This window comes from Mytilus edulis, chromosome 8, assembly GCF_963676685.1.
Source record: "Mytilus edulis chromosome 8, xbMytEdul2.2, whole genome shotgun sequence".
In the NCBI taxonomy this organism is placed as follows: Eukaryota; Metazoa; Mollusca; class Bivalvia; order Mytilida; family Mytilidae; genus Mytilus; species Mytilus edulis.
Window position 1 is genome coordinate 766,120 of NC_092351.1, and position 19,762 is coordinate 785,881.

Below are 19,762 nucleotides of genomic sequence, written 5' to 3' on the forward strand. Positions count from 1 at the left end.
TTAAAATAAAACCATTAATGAAAAGACCTTTGAACAAGGAACAATTATTTTAAATGAGTATTGACACAGCAATGCATAAAAAAGTGAACAGAACAAGTGTGTATGAGTATATGTACAATGGAAAGATTAAAGCTTTTTGTCATACTGATTAGTGTGTATGAGTATATGTACAATGGAAAGATTAAAGCTTTTTGTCATACTGATTAGTTTTACTCTAGATCAATAATATAAATAATTTGTAGCTTCCAAGCAGAAATGGGTTCCATTAGATATTGAACCAAAAAATCGTAGAAGTCGCAGTCAAGGGAGACTACCTAATGGACGTGGAAAGTTTGACCGAAGACCAGACAGTAGAGGAGAAACCAGAGGTAAGACACCAGCCAACTATCATGTTCATACTTCCAAAGCCTACATACATGCCTACAAAAAAATTATAATTAGGTGAAGTGAAATTTGTGATTCACTTCTACCCGAGAAATCTACAAAATTTCTCTCCCATGAAAAATAATTATAAGACTTGGTATGAGTCACCTGTACTAATGCATTAATGAACTGCTGGACTTCAAATTTATTTTGAAGTTTGTTAGTGATGATAGCACAACAAACAAAGTTTATAAGCCAAAGCAACAAGTGACCATTTATAAGTGTGATGTAAGACACAACACATGATTGATTATTGGAAATAAATCAATTTTTAATCATCTATTCTAGCTTACAAAGATAATGGTACAGGGGTTAAAAAATCCACTAGCCCGACGCCCGGGACTAGATCATTTACGCCTCGGGCAATTAAAATGTATAACCCGATATGCCCGACGGACTAGTAACAAAAAAATCGTGACGTTTCCAAAATAGAAAATGGAAAATCCCTTCATCACTATTCTGTTAGCCAATCCGATTCAATTATGTCATCTGGGATTCCAAGAATTTGAACTGGTTTGTACAGGTCCTTATGTACATATTTTTTTAAAATAGAACAAATAACTCTGGGTGGCCCAGTATCATGTGTTGATTGCAATTCTCGTACTTTAAATATCGATTTCTCATACCATGGCCTGGAGTATTGTACATTGCTTATGCCGAGATTTTCAATTAACGGTATTTGGGTGTTTGATATATTGATCGGTATTGACCTGTCTTGTCGCACAGCTCTTGGACACAAAACCATGCAACAAAATATTTCTTGATATTTTAGTACGGGAACCACAGGCACTTGTTTCTATCCATGGGAAGGTCGACTATCCATATAAGTAGCAGGGAGTATAGAGGCTGAAAATTCATCCTCCAAAAATGCTTATTACGACAGGGAAAAATAATAGTGTCCTAGACAGCAGGGCTGCCAAGTCGCACACACCCAAAGAACTTCATCAGTTTCAAAACGAAAAACGGTAGATGAAGGGGGTAACGAGGCTGAAAATTCATCCCCCAAAAATGCCAAATACGACCGGGAAAAGCGGAGAGAAAAAATTAAAGTGTCCAAGACAGCAAGACTGCCAAGTCTTTAGCGCAAGACTCGCACATTTTCATGCTTATTTGGTGGCATTTTCCTTTTATCTATCGTTTTTTCTCTTTGATCTTTGCAATTTGGCCAAAAAATCACGCATTTACTCCTGAACAGTTGGCAGAACTTGGACACTGATTCCCCTGGCAAGGTTGGCTGTTGCCAATAAAACGTCTGCTTTGAATGTGAGAACAACTAAGTTAGGTTAAGCACCAACAGAATAAAAAGCAGATAATTTTTTTTATTGAATACAGTGTATAATGTCTCCTTCCAAACAAAGGACACCAACTTGGTATTATGCAGCAAACTCTTGATTTTTAAGACATACTAGGGCTAGTAGATCAGTTTTGATTGGACTAGCAGTTCCTCCAACAGGGCTAGTAAAATTCTGCTGCCAATAAGTCCTGGGCTAGTTAGCTGTAACCAAATTTTTTAACCCCTGTGGTAACAACATTGATATTACTACTTTGTTAACCAACGATTAAAACTGGTTGTAATACAAAGTGTAAATCGTATGAAATAAACGTTTATTATACCCCATGCAAGGGTTGCGGAGGGTATAATGTTTTTGACCCGTCAGTCCTGTTTCTTGTCATCGCAACTCCTCTCAAACCACACAACAGAATTTCTCGAAACCTTTTCAGATAATAAGGACATACTATGTAGTTGTGCATATCGATGGGAAATTGCGATTCAATTTTTTTTTCTAGGAGTTACGCCCCTTTGAACTTATTTACTTTAATGTACTACTGCAACAGTTTGTCATCGCAACTCCTCTCAAACCACACAACAGAATTTCACGAAACCTTTTCAGATAATAAGGACACACTATGTAGTTGTGCATATCGACAGGAAATTACGATTCATTTTTTTTTCTAGGAGTTACGCCCCTTTGAACTTATTTGCTTCAATGTACTTCTGCAACAGTTTGTCATCTCAACTCCTCTGAAACCACACAACAGAATTTCATGAAATTTTGTAGATAATAAGGACATACTATGTAGATGTGCATATTGACAGGAAATTATTATTCAATATTTTTTCTTATACAATTTTTATACGACTGCAAAATTTGAAAAAATTTTCGTCGTATATTGCTATCACGTTGGCGTCGTCCGAATACTTTTAGTTTTCGCACTCTTACTTTAGTAAAAGTCAATGGAAATCTATGAAATTTTAACACAAGGTTTATGACCACAAAAGGAAGGTTGGTATTGATTTTGGGAGTTTTGGTCCCAACATTTTAGGAATTAGGGGCCAAAAAGGGCCCAAATAAGCATTTTCTTGGTTTTCGCACTATAACTTTAGTTTAAGTTAATAGAAATCTATGAAATTTTGACACAAGGTTTATGACCACAAAAGAACGGTTGGGATTGATTTTGGGAGTTTTGGTTTCAACAGTTTAGGAATTAGGGGCCAAAAAAGGGCCCAAATAAGCATTATTCTTGGTTTTCGCACAATAACTTTAGTTTAAGTAAATAGAAATCAATGAAATTTAAACACAATGTTAATGACTACAAAAGGAAGGTTGGTATTGATTTTGGGAGTTTAGGTCCCAACAGTTTAGGAATTAGGGGCCAAAAAGGGACCCAAATAAGCATTTTTCTTGGTTTTCGCACCATAACGTTAGTATAAGTAAATAGAAATCTATGAAATTTAAACACAAGGTTTATGACCATAAAAGGAAGGTTGGTATTGATTTTGGAAGTTTTGGTCACAACAGAATAAGGTGCCCAAAGGGTCCAAAATTAAACTTTGTTCGATTTCATCAAAATTGAATAATTGGGGTTCTTTGATATGCCGAATCTAACTGTCATGACTGTGTATGTAGATTCTTAACTTTTGGTCCCGTTTTCTAATTGGTCTACATTAAGGTCCAAAGGGTCCAAAATTAAACTTAGTTTGATTTTGACAAAAAATGAATCAGTTAGGTTCTTTGATATGCTGAATCTAAAAATGTACTTAGATTCTTGATTATTGGCCCAGTTTTCAAGTTGGTCCAAATCGGGGTCCAAAATTAAACTTTGTTTGATTTCATCAAAAATTGAATAAATGGGGTTCTTTGATATACCAAATCTAACTGTGTATGTAGATTCTTCATTTTTGGTCCTGTTTTCAAATTGGTCTACACTAAAGTCCAAAGGGTCCAAAATTAAACTTAGTCTGATTTTAACAAAAATTGAAATCTTGGGGTTCTTTGATATGCTGAATCCAAAAATGTACTTAGATTTTTTATTATGGGCCCAGTTTTCAAGTTGGTCCAAATCAGGATCTCAAATTATTATATTAAGTATTGTGCAATAGCAAGTCTTTTCAATTGCACAGTATTGCGCAATGGCAAGAAATATCTAATTGCACAATATTGTGAAATAGCAAAATTTTTTTTAATTAGAGTTATCTTTCTTTGTCCAGAATAGTAAGCAAGAAATATCTAATTGCAAAATATTGTGCAATAGCAAGATTTTTTTTTAATTGGAGTTATCTTTCTTTGTCCAGAATCAACTCAAATCTTTGTTATATACAATATACAATGTATATTCACTTTTTACTACCAACTGATAAATTAAAATAATCTTTACCATTCAGTGATAACAAGCAGTTTTTTTACATCTTAATATTTTATGATGTATTTAAATGAGTAGTTATTGTTGCAAACTCCATTAGAAATTTTAATTGAGATTAGTTTTGGAATAAGGGAAAGGGGGATGTGATTAAAAAAATTGGGTTCAATTTTCCTCATTTGAAATTTCATAAATAAAAAAGAAAATTTCTTCAAACATTTTTTTGAGACTATTAATATTCAACAGCATAGTGAATTGCTCTAAGAGAAAACAAAAATTTTAAGTTCATTAGAACACATTCATTCTGTGTCAGAAACCTATGCTGTGTCAACTATTTAATCACAATCCAAATTTAGAGCTGAATCCAGCTTGAATGTTGTGTCCATACTTGCCCCAACTGTTCAGGGTTCAACCTCTGCGGTCGTATAAAGCTACGCCCTGCGGAGCATCTGTTTTTTTCTTACACTTATTTAATTTCTCCAATGACAATGTGGGGACGTTGGGTATGTGAGCATGCTCACTAAGGTTCTTTAATTTGTATCTGTAAAACATTACTCAAAGAGTGGTAAGAATGGTGAGAATAGTTTTAAATTTAATACAAAAATTGTGGGGTCAATAAATAGCGTTTCCTTATGTTTGCTTAGCTTTGCCAGGCTCACCAGTGAGACTACTGACACACTTTGCCAGGATGACCAGTGAGACTACTGACACATACCCAAATACAAATATAAAAAGGATGCCAACTAATTATGATGTAGGGTAAACATCTGTATAAGTTGTAAGAGGTGTGATGATGGGTAAACATCTGTATAAGTTGTAAGAGGTGTGATGATTTCTTCAAGTACATTTGATGGATAAAATTTATAGAAGTAAGGAAAGGGAAAGAAAATATGTTGATATTAGAGTCTTGAGTTTCAATTACATGTAATCAAGGTCAAATTCAAATTTGCTAAAAATATCAGTACATGGAATGAAATTCTTTGAAACCATTAGGGAATCGAACATCTGACTGAAGAGTCAAAGGCTTATAAGAGAGTTTCTGTAAATCAAGGTTCTGAAAGTTCTAGGGTTAACTTACCAAATTTGTCCTGTTTGTTTCTAATAGGGAATAAAGTTTGAGAATTGTATGGATCTATCAACAAACATTGCCTCTGTTGCTATAAATAGAACTTAGAATTGTATGGATCTATCAACAAACATTGCCTCTGTTGCTATAAATAGAACTTATGTGGATCTATCAACAAACATTGCCTCTGTAGCTATAAATAGAACTTATAATTGTATGGATCTATCAACAAACATTGCCTCTGTTGCTATAAATAGAACTTAGAATTGTATGGATCTATCAACAAACATTGCCTCTGTTGCTATAAATAGAACTTTATGTGGATCTATCAACAAACATTGCCTCTGTTGCTATAAATAGAACTTATAATTGTATGGATCTATCAACAAACATTGCCTCTGTTGCTATAAATAGAACTTTAGAATTGTATGGATCTATCAACAAACATTGCCTCTGTTGCTATAAATAGAACTTATGTGGATTGTAGTTTTGGCTCATATCTTAAACAGTAATAGCCAATAAGTCAATTCACAACTAACAGGTGTTATTGCCCTTGAAAGATTTTTTTGTCTAAGTTTTTACAGAAACTATATAACATATAGAAAGAAACAAAATGTTTAGCAAAATAAGATTTACTTAAAAGTCAATATGTCTGAAATGGGAAATTGACCCCTTTTTGCCCTTGACCATGTTGACAGATACTATTTACCTATTTTTAGGTCACCTTGCTTTTCTCATCACTTGGGTTCCAACGTCCGTCTTCCATCGTCGTTAACTTTTACAAAAATCTTTACTGAAACTTCTGAGACAAATTAAACCAAACTTGTCTACAATCATCATTTGGGTATCTAGTATAAAAATTGTTTCTGATGAACCTGCATGCGCACAAGATGGGCAACATGGCTAAAAATAGTACTTAGGGTCAACTCTGAAACCAAAGCATTAAGAGCAAATCTGACAAGTTCATTATAGATAGAGATAATTGTAAGCAGCAAGAATGTTCAGTAAAGTAAGATCTACAAACACCTCACCATCACTAAAACACAATTTTGTCATGAAACAGTCTGTGTCCTTTGTTTAATATGCACATAAACCAAGGTGAGCAACTCGGGCTCTTTAGAGCCTCTAGTTACATTTTTTGCAGAAAAAATATATATCAAAGATGAATTATTTTTGAAACATAGATGTTGATTGACCTCTTGCAGGAGTTATGTTATTATATCACGATTTAACACAGATTAGCATTTTTTGCAGAAATGTTATTTGAAAGAGAGAAACTGTTAACATATAAAATGTTCCAAGGGATCAGATAACATATGAAATGTTCCAAGGGATCAGATATTTTTCTTGAAAGATTTTTTTCTAATCTTTATATTATGCCGATTATCTCAAAAACTCAAGAACAAGAAATACCTAGGTGGAAACTATTAAACTGTTACCATCAATACACAATCTACTAAAATGACATTATAAATGATTTAAAATTAAGGAAAACATAAATAAGTGCAGTTATGGTACATTTGAATATAGAAATGGAATATTTTAACAAGGTGAGGTATTCAGGGTCTTGTATTTAAGACGGCATTTATCAAAGTTGGTTTTTTCAAGATTCAGCAGCACTAATCAAACTGCACATTTCTTTTTTTTTATCTTCACCATAATTCATTGGTACAAGAACATAGTATGTGAATGAAATTGGTTTGGCCTTATCTTGAATTGATTTTGTATAAATAATTTCCTGGAGATAAATCATGCATGTTCTTATTTTCACCCTGAGGACAAACAATAGTGTTTTGAGACGGTCCCTTTTGTATGGTTGACTGTATGAGATGGTCCCTCTAATGTCTTTTTGTCTGATTGATGGTTTTGGAAACCACATTTAGGTCATGATTTGATGATTACCTGGGCTGGTTTGACCTAAAATGAATTTTGACCATATGGAATTAAGATAAAATGATGTCCTTATGTCTTTATCATCAAGGCTTACAAAATCTTGTTCATACGAAAGGTACGTAACACATCATTTGTTGATGAGGTGTCAGATGGGCAGTAATTACGGTCAGGTCTAACACGTCCTACAAAATTCTCATTTACATACAGCATGCTTATAGATTTTTAATAAGACATCTTTCTAAATATTTATAAAACTTGTGTACCCATGCTTATTTTCATTCTAGAAACACTTTAGATGTAGATGCAGTGAAGCAAAGACTTTACATAGATATTTGTTCCCCAGGTGCCAGTTAATGACTTGTCCTTAATGTTGTCCATATGTCTATTCCATCACAATGTTTATAATATCTGTCATGTCTGTCAGAGAGGTGTTGTAAGGACACCCTAAACTCTACAAGTTATTACATCGGGTCTTAAGTATTCATTGTCAGATCTCTCAGGCAAATATAATTTATAAAATTACACATTTTGTTAATATTTATTGTATAATTAAGAAAAAATTTGTTAATTGAAAGTTGGAAAAAGTTTTTAATTCCAAATTAAATAATCTAGTTCTAAAAGGGAACAAAAACACATTTGATTTTTTGTTAATGCTGATTTTAATAAATTTAAAAAAAGTAATACTACATTTCTGTATGTCAATTTTCAATGAAAGTCGACTTGTTTCTGACTTTGAACATGATTTTTGTGATACTGTTAATACACATCTTACAGGATTTTCCTTGTTGTAAATGACAGGTTTATATATTTATACTTGTACCAGGAAAAGTCCTAAACAGTATATATATATATCAGTAATTTGTGACAAATTTTTTCAGTCTTGATGTTTGGAAATATCTCAACAAGATTTTTGAGTACATAATGGTCAGAGATTTTTGAAATATGGCACATATACTTTGTAATATCTGAATGCCACAGTCAACATTGTATTTCTTACTCTTTAATTCCTAATTAAAAATTTAAAGAAAAATTTGCAGAATATTTACCATACATTGTCAATGTGTTCCACTTATTTTCGATTTTTATTTTTATCCAAATTGACTTCGGTGTTACTTTAGCAATAAACTCATCAGGACTAAATTTAGTATATATGCCAGATGCGTGTTTCTTCTACAAAAGACTCATCGGTGACGCTCGAATCCAAAAAAGTTAAAAAGGCCAAATAAAGTAAGAAGATGAAGAGCATTGAGGACCAAAATTCCTAAAAGTTTTGCCAAATACATCTAAGGTAATCTATGCCTGAGGTAGAAAAGCCTTAGTTTTTGAAAAAATTCTAAAATTTGTAAACAGTAAATTCATAGATATAACCATATCAATGACAATTCATGTCAGCACAAAAGTGCTGACTACTGGGCTTGTGATACCCTCGGGGAAATAAAGCAAATCAGTTTTTAAGGAGTAGAGTCTGTATTTAAGCTGGCTGTACCTCTAGTTTATAATGATTTTATAAGGATGTTGTTTGATAATTTTTCAAATATATATATTTTAATGCCTAAAAATGTAACATCAAAAAATTATTACTGCTTACATCACACTTATGGAACTTTATGAGTGATAAATAAATAGAATTTATAAAGTCTCACTTCAACATTAGCTTGCCATGGGCTTCAGTCAGTTAAAGGGGAAGGTCGAGAATTTGAAAATCTAGTAACTGATGTATTTTTGTCATTGGGTTGCTGTCTTTGACATTGACCAATTCTCTACATGTCATTGTAATTTATATTCCAGTAACAACTAGTTAGCACTGATATAAGTACATAAAAAATGACAAATTACATGTTAGTAACACATCTGTCGTCAGATTTAAAACAAAAATCAATTTTAACCATAAAATGATAGATATTTAGTGAGCAAACATGAAATGTGTCATTGTCGTCAAATAATATTATTAGTTTATGAAGAAATACCACCCTAAATTTTAGAGACTTGTCTTTATTGTAGATAAGTTTCATTTTAAGGGTTCTTTGAAAAATTCTGAATTATGGTAATGTTGCAGACTGCCCAAAAATCTTTTAAGTCCAAAAAACCTATATTCAGACATTTTTCTTATGTGTAAACAAAGTTTTGCAAATACTTACTATTCAGAATAGAATTTTACTTGTCTGGGGCATAGGTCTAGTGGCTAATGATGCAGACTGAATTGCTGTTGCATCATTGTATATATGGAGTCTCTTGGTTTTGGTCCATTTACAATCTCATGGTTTTGGTCCTTTATGACTGGTCCATTTGCAATGATAAACATCAAAGAATACCTTTGATTCTAACAATATAGATCTCACTGTACTTAATTTGCAATAGTACAGCACCTATTTTGTGTGTTTTACCTGAGGCATTTAATGTCATGACAGGACTGTTATGTATAACTACATATGTTACACTATGTCAACATTACCCAACAACTTTACTGCTATTCTTAAGGGGGAACAGTCCTTTCTCTCTTGTTTCCTGCTCCTGTGTTGTGCTGATACATTGTATTACATATAGCTCTGAATTTTGTGTAGAAATACTTTCAATTAGGAAATTATTGCGTGACTATTAATCGGATTTTGTCATTTTTGATTAAAATTTCCATTTCAACCTTTATGATATTGAGAAAAATCCAGTTTTAATCATATAAACAATTTTAAAATGTGAGCTTCAATTATTTCGAATATAACCATGTCACATTTTTCTCTATAATAAAAACATTGCATTAATTTCTGAATTTACAATGTATTGTTATCTATGATAATGTGGCTGGTTCTGAAATGTTGTAATACAGATTACACTATATATAATTACAGGTTCTGATGGGAGAAACTGGAGAGATGATATGCGTCCACCAAGTCCAAGAGATGGCAGAGGTGGTTTTGGTGGTTTTAGACGAGGTAGAGGAGGTCGTGGCCGTGGAGCCAGAGGAAGAGGTCGAGGACGAGATTTTGGGCCAGGAGACTTAGTGGGTTAGTATTGTCATAAGTACTCAGATCCTCTGGACTTGGGAAGATAGAATTAGCGAAAGTATTTTAGTCAATAGACTTGGCTTAGTTATGTTCAAAATGCCTTTGTCTAAGAGGCTTTATGTGTTGGTTTGTAGAAGGCTTGGTGGGTATGATTTTAGGTCACCTGACCCAGTACTGTCAGTAAAAAATTTAATCTGCAAGACTTTTTTTGTGTATTGACCATGGATATTAGACCACATATTTATACCCCCGCTTTGAAAAAAAGGGGGATATACTGTTTTACCTCTGTCTGTCCTTCCGTCAGTCTGTCAGTCAGTCCGTCCGTCCCATGAATATTTTTCGTCACATTTTTCTCAGGAACTACACTACCAGGATTTCTGAAATTTGGTTTCAGGCTTGATATAAGTCAGCTATACCGTGTGATGCGTTTTCAGATTCATCACTCAACAACTTCCTGTTACCGAACACTTGTTTGATTTTACACATGATAGCCAAGTTGAAAATTTTTCGTCACATTTTTCTCAGGAACTACAATACAAGGATTTCTAAAATTTGGTTTAAGGGTTTATATAAGTCAGCTATACCGTGTGATGCGTTTTCAGATTCATCACTCGACAACTTCCTGTTTACCAAACACTTGCATATTTTTACACAATTAATATTATCCACTTGCGGCGGGGGTATCATCAGTGAGCAGTAGCTCGCAGTTTCACTTGTTTGATTTAAATTCCAAAGAACGTTTTGACTATTAAATCACCAAGTAAGGCCAACTAAAATTAATTAGTAGATTTTCATCCAACTTTTGAAAAAAAATGGGGCGGGTGGGAGGATTTTATTTTTTATTTTTTATTTCATATGAAACTATTTTGTAAGGTTTTATAAATATATAAACGTTATAAAATGGCTTATTTTGATCATTATTAAAGGCCATAAGATAACCTTGGCTATAGTTCTTAATTTCCATGTTACTTGGTCTCTTTTGAATAGTGTCTGATTGGCAATCAGTCCACATCTTCTTTATTTATACATGTATTATATTTTATTCCAGACATATGCTGCTGCACATAAAATTCAACTTCCAATCTCTTCAGAATTAAACTGACCAAAAGACATCTCAAAGTCACAAAAATAGTCTTCAATATCAGATGATCCATCTCATGTTACAAGATTCAAATCTCATTTCTCTGACAAATATCCAGTGGGAAAATTATCCAACATTTGACCATATCAAAGTGAATGACAATAAAAGCTAAATTCAAATAAAACTATCTGTTTTATTAAACAAAACAAAAATGACATTGAATTGCAATATATTGAAAATTATTGATACTTATATTACATGAATATATTTCAACATTTTTAGCGTACTGAGAAGATGGAGAAAATGGTAATCCATGTTCAGATGATGGTTTACCAACGAGTGATGGTCTATACTTCTCTGAAGTTGGCTTTCCATATAACTGATCAAATGATTTATATTTGTCACAATTAACCCTCTTGCTGCCGACCGTTTTTCAAGGTTGCATTTCATATGCCGGAAAATACGACAGCTCAACGTCTGTGACGTAACATGCCAAACAACGACGTCATTCGATATATGACGTCACGACAAAATGACCACTACATTTGGGAACAATTGGAGAAAAACATAACCCTGTTTATTCTTCTGTATTTTAATTGAAAGAGATACAGTATTGATAAGAAGCTTGCATAAATTTATCCATGGACATATGTGTCCCTCCGGCACTGCCGGTTTGGACATATGTGTCCCTCCGGCAGCAAGAGGGTTAAGTGGCTCTGGGTCTGGAAGATGATAAAGTCTTTCAAACATTTCATTACTTAAACGAGGTTTTTTGCAAACATGACATGATGTTTTACCACATTTTTTTACACTAAAAATGTACTGAGCAATTTTACAATGATCATTCAAAAAATTGACAAACAATTTTCTTTTTTTAATATCCTGCTGAGTACTATCTGTAACTTTAATATCCTGGTCTATTTTCAATATTTCTCGTCTGAGATCAAATATTTCACCCTCTGTTGCTGGATTAAGGGCATACGATACAGTTTTGATCCTGTATTTACAAGTTCATGAAAATTTGCATATAGGCTATTTTTTACCTGATTAAATCAAATATGTAATAAAAAATATACCTTCATGTGCTACTTTTTGCGTAAAATGAGGTCGAAATTTTGTATATTTGCTCGAAATTCAGATTTGTGGCCGTAATTTCTTTTTCGAAAGAAAGACATAACTTTTTTGTTATAAAAGATAAAAACAAATTGTTTTTTGTTAAATAATCGGTAATTTCTGTATTTTATAAATATCTTTAAAAAAATATGCATTTTTTTATTCAGAAATGACTCATATTTATCAAATGCTCATGAATTGAGGAAAAAACGTAATTTTTTACTGCATGTTTTTCACAATTAAAAAAAATCCTCTATTTACAGTTTTATAAAATTTGGGTCACATAATCTCCCTGCAAAATGAAACCAAATGCCGTTTTGAAAAATAGGGGTCCATGAACTCGTTTTCAAATTAAATCAGTTTGAATGATAAAAATCAGTCGAAAAATGCATCTTTTCCCGATATGTCACAGTTTGACGTCGCGAAAATAACAAATTACGTTAGCAACGTCATTACCTTCCCTGTAACTGTATCGTATGCCCTTAAATACCTTTAAGTTTTTATCTTTCCATTTGAGCCTAGTTATTACATTTGACAATAAAATACGAACAGGTTCAACCGAGTCTAAAACCTCTTCCTCAATAGTAGGATATTTTTCTGCTAGTTTTCTAATTTCACCTAATGAATTTGCAGAATCTAATTGTTTTTCATAGTGCTCTGTTTTTTCACGCATCAGTCCTAATGACTGGAAACCCAGGTTCAAGATAGACATTATTCTTTCAGCTGGATTTTTCCAGCTATTTTGTGGAGGGGTTCTAGCAACACAAATCATATCAAGATCAAATATAAGAAACAGGCAAATCAAAGACATTTGAACTGAAACATATGTCAATCTATGGTCGGGACCCCCATCGCTGTAAAAAATTAAAATGGGCTTGATCATACCATTTTCTAAAAAGAATTTTTCAAAATTTTAGACATTTCAGTTGCATGTCGCCATGGGGAAGAAGATTGAAATGCTGTTTCTTTTACACCAACAAAAACTTGCCCACCATAAAATGTTTGTTCAATTTCATCTGGAATCTCTGAAAATAAATTTACACTTGGAGTTATTGAAAATTTTGTGAAGTCGTGATCAGCAACCTCAAATTTCTTTCCCATGGCAACAATGACTTGCTTCCCCCTTTCCACAGTTGCAACTGGATATCCAGGCTCCCCAACTTTTAATTTGTGCTTATCATCCATACACACAAAATTACAAAATGGTTTATACATTATTGCAAACTCTTTTTGGTACCTAAAAATAGCAGAAGCATAATGCATATCTACATGAGTCTTTCTAAATTGGCGACTTTGAATCATAAATTTTACTTTCAACTTGCCTGTATATCTATGAGAAGATTGAAAATTGGCATGACGTGGCCAAAATTGCCAACGCAACCATTGCTGTGAAGGGACTAAAATGTTTGGAGCTAATTTAGCTTTAACCTGTTCATAAAGATCTCTAACTGAAAACACATCTGCCAAATGAGTTATAACATCACCCCCTTTATCAATTTTGTCATGCCGTCTGTCATCTACAGCTAGTTCAAGCTTCTCATTTATATAGTTTTGGCATTCTGAAAGAAATTCATTATACTTTTCGGGTTGACCCCGGTTATTAAGTCTTAAGTCACAAATAAGTTCAGAGTCTTCATTGTCTAAAATTTCACTAATGCGCCTGTCAACCTCTGTCTGTGATGCCGTAAGTGATGCAGACTGGTCCCCAGTCAGACGTCTATAAGCCTCTCTTAGAAACGCAGATTTATTGGAAATTGTGCGACCAAACAAAGAAAGAAATTCACGTTGCATTGACCGACTGTGATACATCGGGAGTGATTTACGCAAATTGCATGCTATTTGCATGTTCTTAGTAAGTAAATCACTCTCAGATACCATTGGAACTTTCCACAGAAACATCAAGTGTTCTTTTGATCCTGTGTATGTAAATTGACAGCATTTTACAGGTACTATTAGGCCTTTGAAATAGTCATATCTTCTGTTTGGTTCACCCGGACTGTAGTCATTGACCACAATAGGAGCAAAAAAGTCACTATGTAAAATAGCAGTATGTAATAAATTGTATCTTGCTTGCTTTGTAGGATTGATATTAGAGACAGGTGCTAAATATTCCCACCTCTCCTTGTCCCCTTGGAAAACTTTTTTCGAAGCACTGCATTCTGTTCTGTACTGCTGCGAAACTAAAAAATCAGCATACTTTTTCAAATTTTGTCCAAATTCTAAAAGAATAGTTTTTATTGGCAACCACTTCTCTCGTTTTAAAAAGCCGTTTTCCGTAAGAAGTAAAAGTGCAGTTGAATGACTGCGTAAAATGTTTTCTTGAAGACTAGTTGAATCAATTTTCTTTCTCTTTCTTAATTCAGGTTTATAGTACCCATTAAAATGAGTCAGTGCTTCAGGAATATCACATGCTCGGCTAGCTAATGTATGGTGGTTACCGTCCACATACCACAAAATGTCTGTTAACGTATTAACCAAATTCACCCCAAGACTGTCTTTGTTAGGGAGCTACCATTTGATTTTTATGGGGGGGCTAGGAGGAAAAATTTTGTCCTGCATTTTTTTTAGCTGTAATCTCTGTCCTGCCTTTTTATTTTTCACTCTGTTCGGTCCTGCCTTTTTTTTTTAATTTATCCTGACTTTTTTTTTTTGCAAGTGTCTCATCCTGCCTTTTTTTTTTACTCAAAACTCCTGTCCTGCCTATTTTTTTCAAATTTCATCCTAGCCCCCCCCATAAAAATTAAATGGTAACTCCCTTAGTTGACAAAAAGCCCACATTTTGTGCCCTTAGCCACTCAATTATATCATTAAATAATTTGTTCTTTTGGTTAAGTTCATGTTTTATGTTAGGCAGATGATTAGCTTTATTTGCCCCCTGCATTAATATTCTCAGATCCGGACATCCTGGCATTTAAATTTTTCAAGGGGTGATGGAGATAAGATTCCTCTAGATTTTTCATCTATTTGAAGGTGATAACTGATTATTTATATTGTTGATAATTTTTTAACCTGAGGATATAGTATGATAAAAATCAAAATGGAGATATTATATAGTGTCTTTAAAAATATTAAGTGGGTAAAATTACTAGATTCGGCTGGTGTCAATATATATCAATTAAATTAATTTGCATTGAAGTCTATGGACAATCAAAAGGATTCTTATCCGCATCACCTCTCAACATTGTTTATATAACACAAATTCTAATCATTGATTGGTCAGTTACATGTTGTGATGTCACTGCAGATCTGAGAATAGTAAAAGCATCAGCTTTAGCATTTTTTTTCACAGTTTTCATTTACATCTTTATTAACTCTGTATTCTATGTAGGGGCCAAGGCAAGGAACCGCGTCGCACAACTTTGTGCTAGGATCGATTTCCGTATTCAATTCACTTTTTTTGGTTCCAATATGTGCCGTTATTCTAGAGTTTTGAATTTCGTTCACAGGCGATTTATTGTCCAGTTTTCCAGACGCGAACTCGTTATACAAATCAAAAATGGTTTTTTCATCACTGAAATTCGTAGCATACCACGCTTTCTTTTCGTTTACACCGCATTTTACTCTAAGAATCACGAAAACCATGTTGAATATTGTTACCGGAAGTTAACAAAACGAAGTTTTCGACACGGATATCGATAACGGAAATGAACAAAATCCGGAAATCGTAAATTTTGAAAAATAAAAAAAATCGGGGCGGCACGATTTTTGAGGGGCGGGCGGGGATGAAAATCTATCAATTAATTTTAATTGGCCTAAACTGTACTATGTAAAAGCATATATCATTTGGTAGTGTTAGGCATATTGTTGAATTCCTAATTTACATAAAATGATTTATATAAAAAAGTATCAATTTTCATACAAGTAGTCTTAAACTTAATTTTCATTCATCTAAAAAAGCTAAATTATAATTTTGGTGTGTTAAAAATAATAATAATTGTGTTAATATAAAGTTTATATGTCACCTGAGATCAGCTGAGTTCAGCTGTCTCACCTGTCTCACCTGACCAAGAATAATTTCAACACCTATATATTCATTGAATGGCTTGGGATAACAATTAATTGATCAGTTTCTATAATTATGTCTCCAATTTTATGTTACAGGTCAAGATGTGAAATACTTCAGTGCAGAATTTAATAATGAGACATTTTACGCTGAGCCATCGTCAGCCCCGCCCACTGAGAGAGGAAGTGGTGGAGGATTTAGAGGGACAGTTTATTTCAATCCCTCTTTTGTTGATGAGACTGTCTTGAAGGATTTAGTTAAAAAACAAATGTAGGTGTTCCTTGTTATAGAAGAATACCTAAACCTTAAACATAATTGTCTGAAGTGATGTTTCGTTTAAAGATCTGGAAAAAGAAGACTTAAAACTTAATATTGTTATGTCTAAGGTGGGGGCATTAAGTATTACCCTTGTCAGTCTTTACGTACGTATGTCCCAAATTTAGTTTTCATTCTCTAATTTTAGTTTGCCTCAAATGTTACGAAACACAATGCTTATTACTACATAAAACAGATCAAGTTTGAATTATGGTGGCATCACTTTTACTGTAATGTCCCTTTACAAATGAAAAAAATTGCATCATCCGTGTCCCATTGACAAATTCACCATTTAATTTTTGTATTAAACCAAATGTGAAGTACTATAATTTGGTGGTATAATACCATAATGATCATGGGGTGCAGTACTTAATAATGGGTGATTGCCAAATATTTGTTAAGTGAAATAAAAGTGTTATTGATTTTTTAAAACTACAGTCGAACCTTGTTGTGTTGAAAACTCGGATGAGTCGAAGTAATTTCTCGGTCCCGGCATAATTCCCGTTTGATCAATGCATTTTAACCTCTGATGAGTCGAACTCGGATGATTCGAATTCTCGGTTAAGTCGAGGTAAAATTGATGTAAATTGACCCTGATGTCTCGAAGTTCAAAATTTAAAAAAAATCGAAAGAAATAAAAAGTTTAAAAATAAAATTCATAACGGATGTTTTTCTTGGTTATCCTATTCATTTCCATAAGTGATTAAAGCTGTTTAAACATACTTGTTTGTGAAACAGTTAAAATGACATGTTTACGATGACCGCTAATCAACGCCTTTGTTGATCATCCAAGCGGAATTTGAATGTGCTGAACCTATTTCACTTGGTATAAAAACGAAACGAATTTTAATGACCCAAGCTGAGATTAAATTAACCATTAGAATAAGAACAATAATTAAAAGGATTAAAATATTTCATTAATTATTATGAGTCTGTCTTTTTAATCTATGAACACTGTTCACATTCTTTAAAGATTAGTTATGAAAATATTTTCGCAAGTGATTCCATAATTTATAGTAACTGACCTTTGTAAAAATTTGTGTATTGATTTTATTTGTGAATGTTGTGTGTTGAATCTTCAAAAATACGGAACATAAATACACAATCATATATTATCATATCGAAAAAAGCACAATGATCAATAAACATGCATCTAGTTTACAGAAATCACATTGATATTTCATACATTTCAAACATATGACATCACACTCGACCTCGAATGAATCGAACCTCGGATGAGTCGAATGCTTTCGTCTGGTCCCTTCGACTTCGACACAACGAGGTTCGACTATACCTCTATTAGTTGTTTCACTGCTCCAAACAGATTGTGACATTACATGTTTGTATGTTTACAGAGAATATTACTTCAGTGAAGACAACTTACAGAGAGATTTCTTCTTAAGAAGGAGAATGGACAAAGAAGGCTGGATCCCTATTAGTCTCATAGCAAGTTTCCATAGAGTTCAAGCTCTAACTCAGGACGTAGCACTTATTATTAAGGTAATTAATTTGCTGTCATGGATATAAAAACTGCTGGATATGTATTGAGAGATCCTAGTTCTGATTGAATTCAACTGTAAAGGAAAAAGACCACTATATTGCTCCTTAGTGGTGGAAAGACAGCTGGATACCTGTTTCTCAAAATGTTATATATTTTGCTAGTTCTGATTTCTTGAGGCTCTAACTCGGCATGTAGCTCTTGTTGTTTTGGAAAAGAAAAAAACACATCACACCCGAGGGGGACAAATAGATATTTAGCTAGTTTTAATGTAAAACATGGTCTTTGAATCAGAATGTAGCACTTGCTGTGAAGGTTTTACTCAATGGGACAGGATAAATCTGTAGCAATGCGGGTGGTTCTGGTGACCCAGATTTTGTTATTAGGTTGTTATATGAACCTTACTATATGTTGAAGTTTGATTTATTCATTATTTCAGTCTTTGAAAGAAAGTGAGGTATTGGAAGTGCCAGAGGATGCATTGAAGGTTAGAGGTCGAATTACTCCTGACAAATGGCCAATAGAAGCCCCTCCTATAGGACTTCCAATGTCATCAACTCTACATGCTGATGTACCAGAGTTTGTACCAGGCAAAGCTTATAACTTCACACCAGTATATAATGGTAAGTTCAAGGTCATTATGGAAGGTCTGTATACAATCTCTATAAAAAGAGTTTGTATTAGGCAAAACTTATTACTTTCATCTAGTATATAGCAGTGAGACAAGTCTTATTTCAGATAGCAACCTCTAATCTATATACTAGTGTTTGTAGTTATTCAAAGGAGTATATAACTCACTTTTGCATAATTGCATATTTGTTTTTATTCAAGAATATATTGTATATACAAATGACATTTACAAAAGTTCTTTTAAAATGGTTATAAATAAGACCAATGACCGTCTGCATAACCAATATGGCCAAAGTTGATGTTGATTACTAACCTATTGTGAGAAGTACATCAAGGTCCTCAAAAATAATTATTTAAGATGTCTATGACAATACAACATGGCTCATTATGATTGATAGGCACTGTAGGGATTTAAAATTCTGTCAAACTAGTTTGTTTATACCTTAAATTTCCGTTTATTGATAGTAGGTTTTAAAAGTTATACGAAAAAATGTGTTTGTTTTTATGATAATTTATTTTATTACTATATGAACCAACTGAGTGTTCTATTGATTAATATTCAGATCATCATGATGGTAATGAAGGAGATGATGAGACTACAAAGTCTGACAACGAAGACATGTTCAACGATAGCTTAGGATACCCAAACCCTAATATACTATCTACTAGTGCTCCAGAGATGACAGGGGACTGGATACAAGTCAAGAAAAAAGACAGGACACCAAAGAAAAAGGTGGCTTATATCTTCTTTATCCTCAAAACACTTAACATAAAATCAAATGAATTACCTCAAGATAACAGGAAAAAAACATAAAAAAAATAGAGAAAATTAATCCTCTTCCACCATCCAGGCTCTTATATACTTTCAAGCTAGTGCTGCTTAGATGAGAGAAAATATACACAAACAAACAAAAGATAGTACACCATAATAAAAATGGTAACCATAACTATATAGACATAACAAGGTAATAACTCTTTTCTTTAATTTTGTTTGTAACATTCTTACCTCAAAACTAAGATCAAGTACACATTTGGGTAACATCACTTTCAACATTCTTCAGTTATGTCTCTTTAACTTTATTTGATATGCATGCAGGGGCAT

At 33.2% G+C, this 19,762-nt stretch overlaps 1 protein-coding gene across 4 annotated transcripts in view; it reads left to right on the forward strand.

Moving 5' to 3' along the window:
* Positions 1-19,762, forward strand: part of LOC139484545 (la-related protein 1-like) — a 44,734-nt gene that overhangs the window by 11,077 nt on the left and 13,895 nt on the right. For all 4 annotated transcript variants that reach the window (XM_071268274.1, XM_071268277.1, XM_071268275.1 and 1 more), the window contains exons 5-10: positions 243-368; positions 9,865-10,020; positions 16,316-16,487; positions 17,888-18,032; positions 18,470-18,653; positions 19,224-19,393. In XM_071268274.1, coding sequence (XP_071124375.1) covers positions 243-368; positions 9,865-10,020; positions 16,316-16,487; positions 17,888-18,032; positions 18,470-18,653; positions 19,224-19,393 — 953 coding nt within the window. The remainder of the gene's footprint in view (positions 1-242; positions 369-9,864; positions 10,021-16,315; positions 16,488-17,887; positions 18,033-18,469; positions 18,654-19,223; positions 19,394-19,762) is intronic.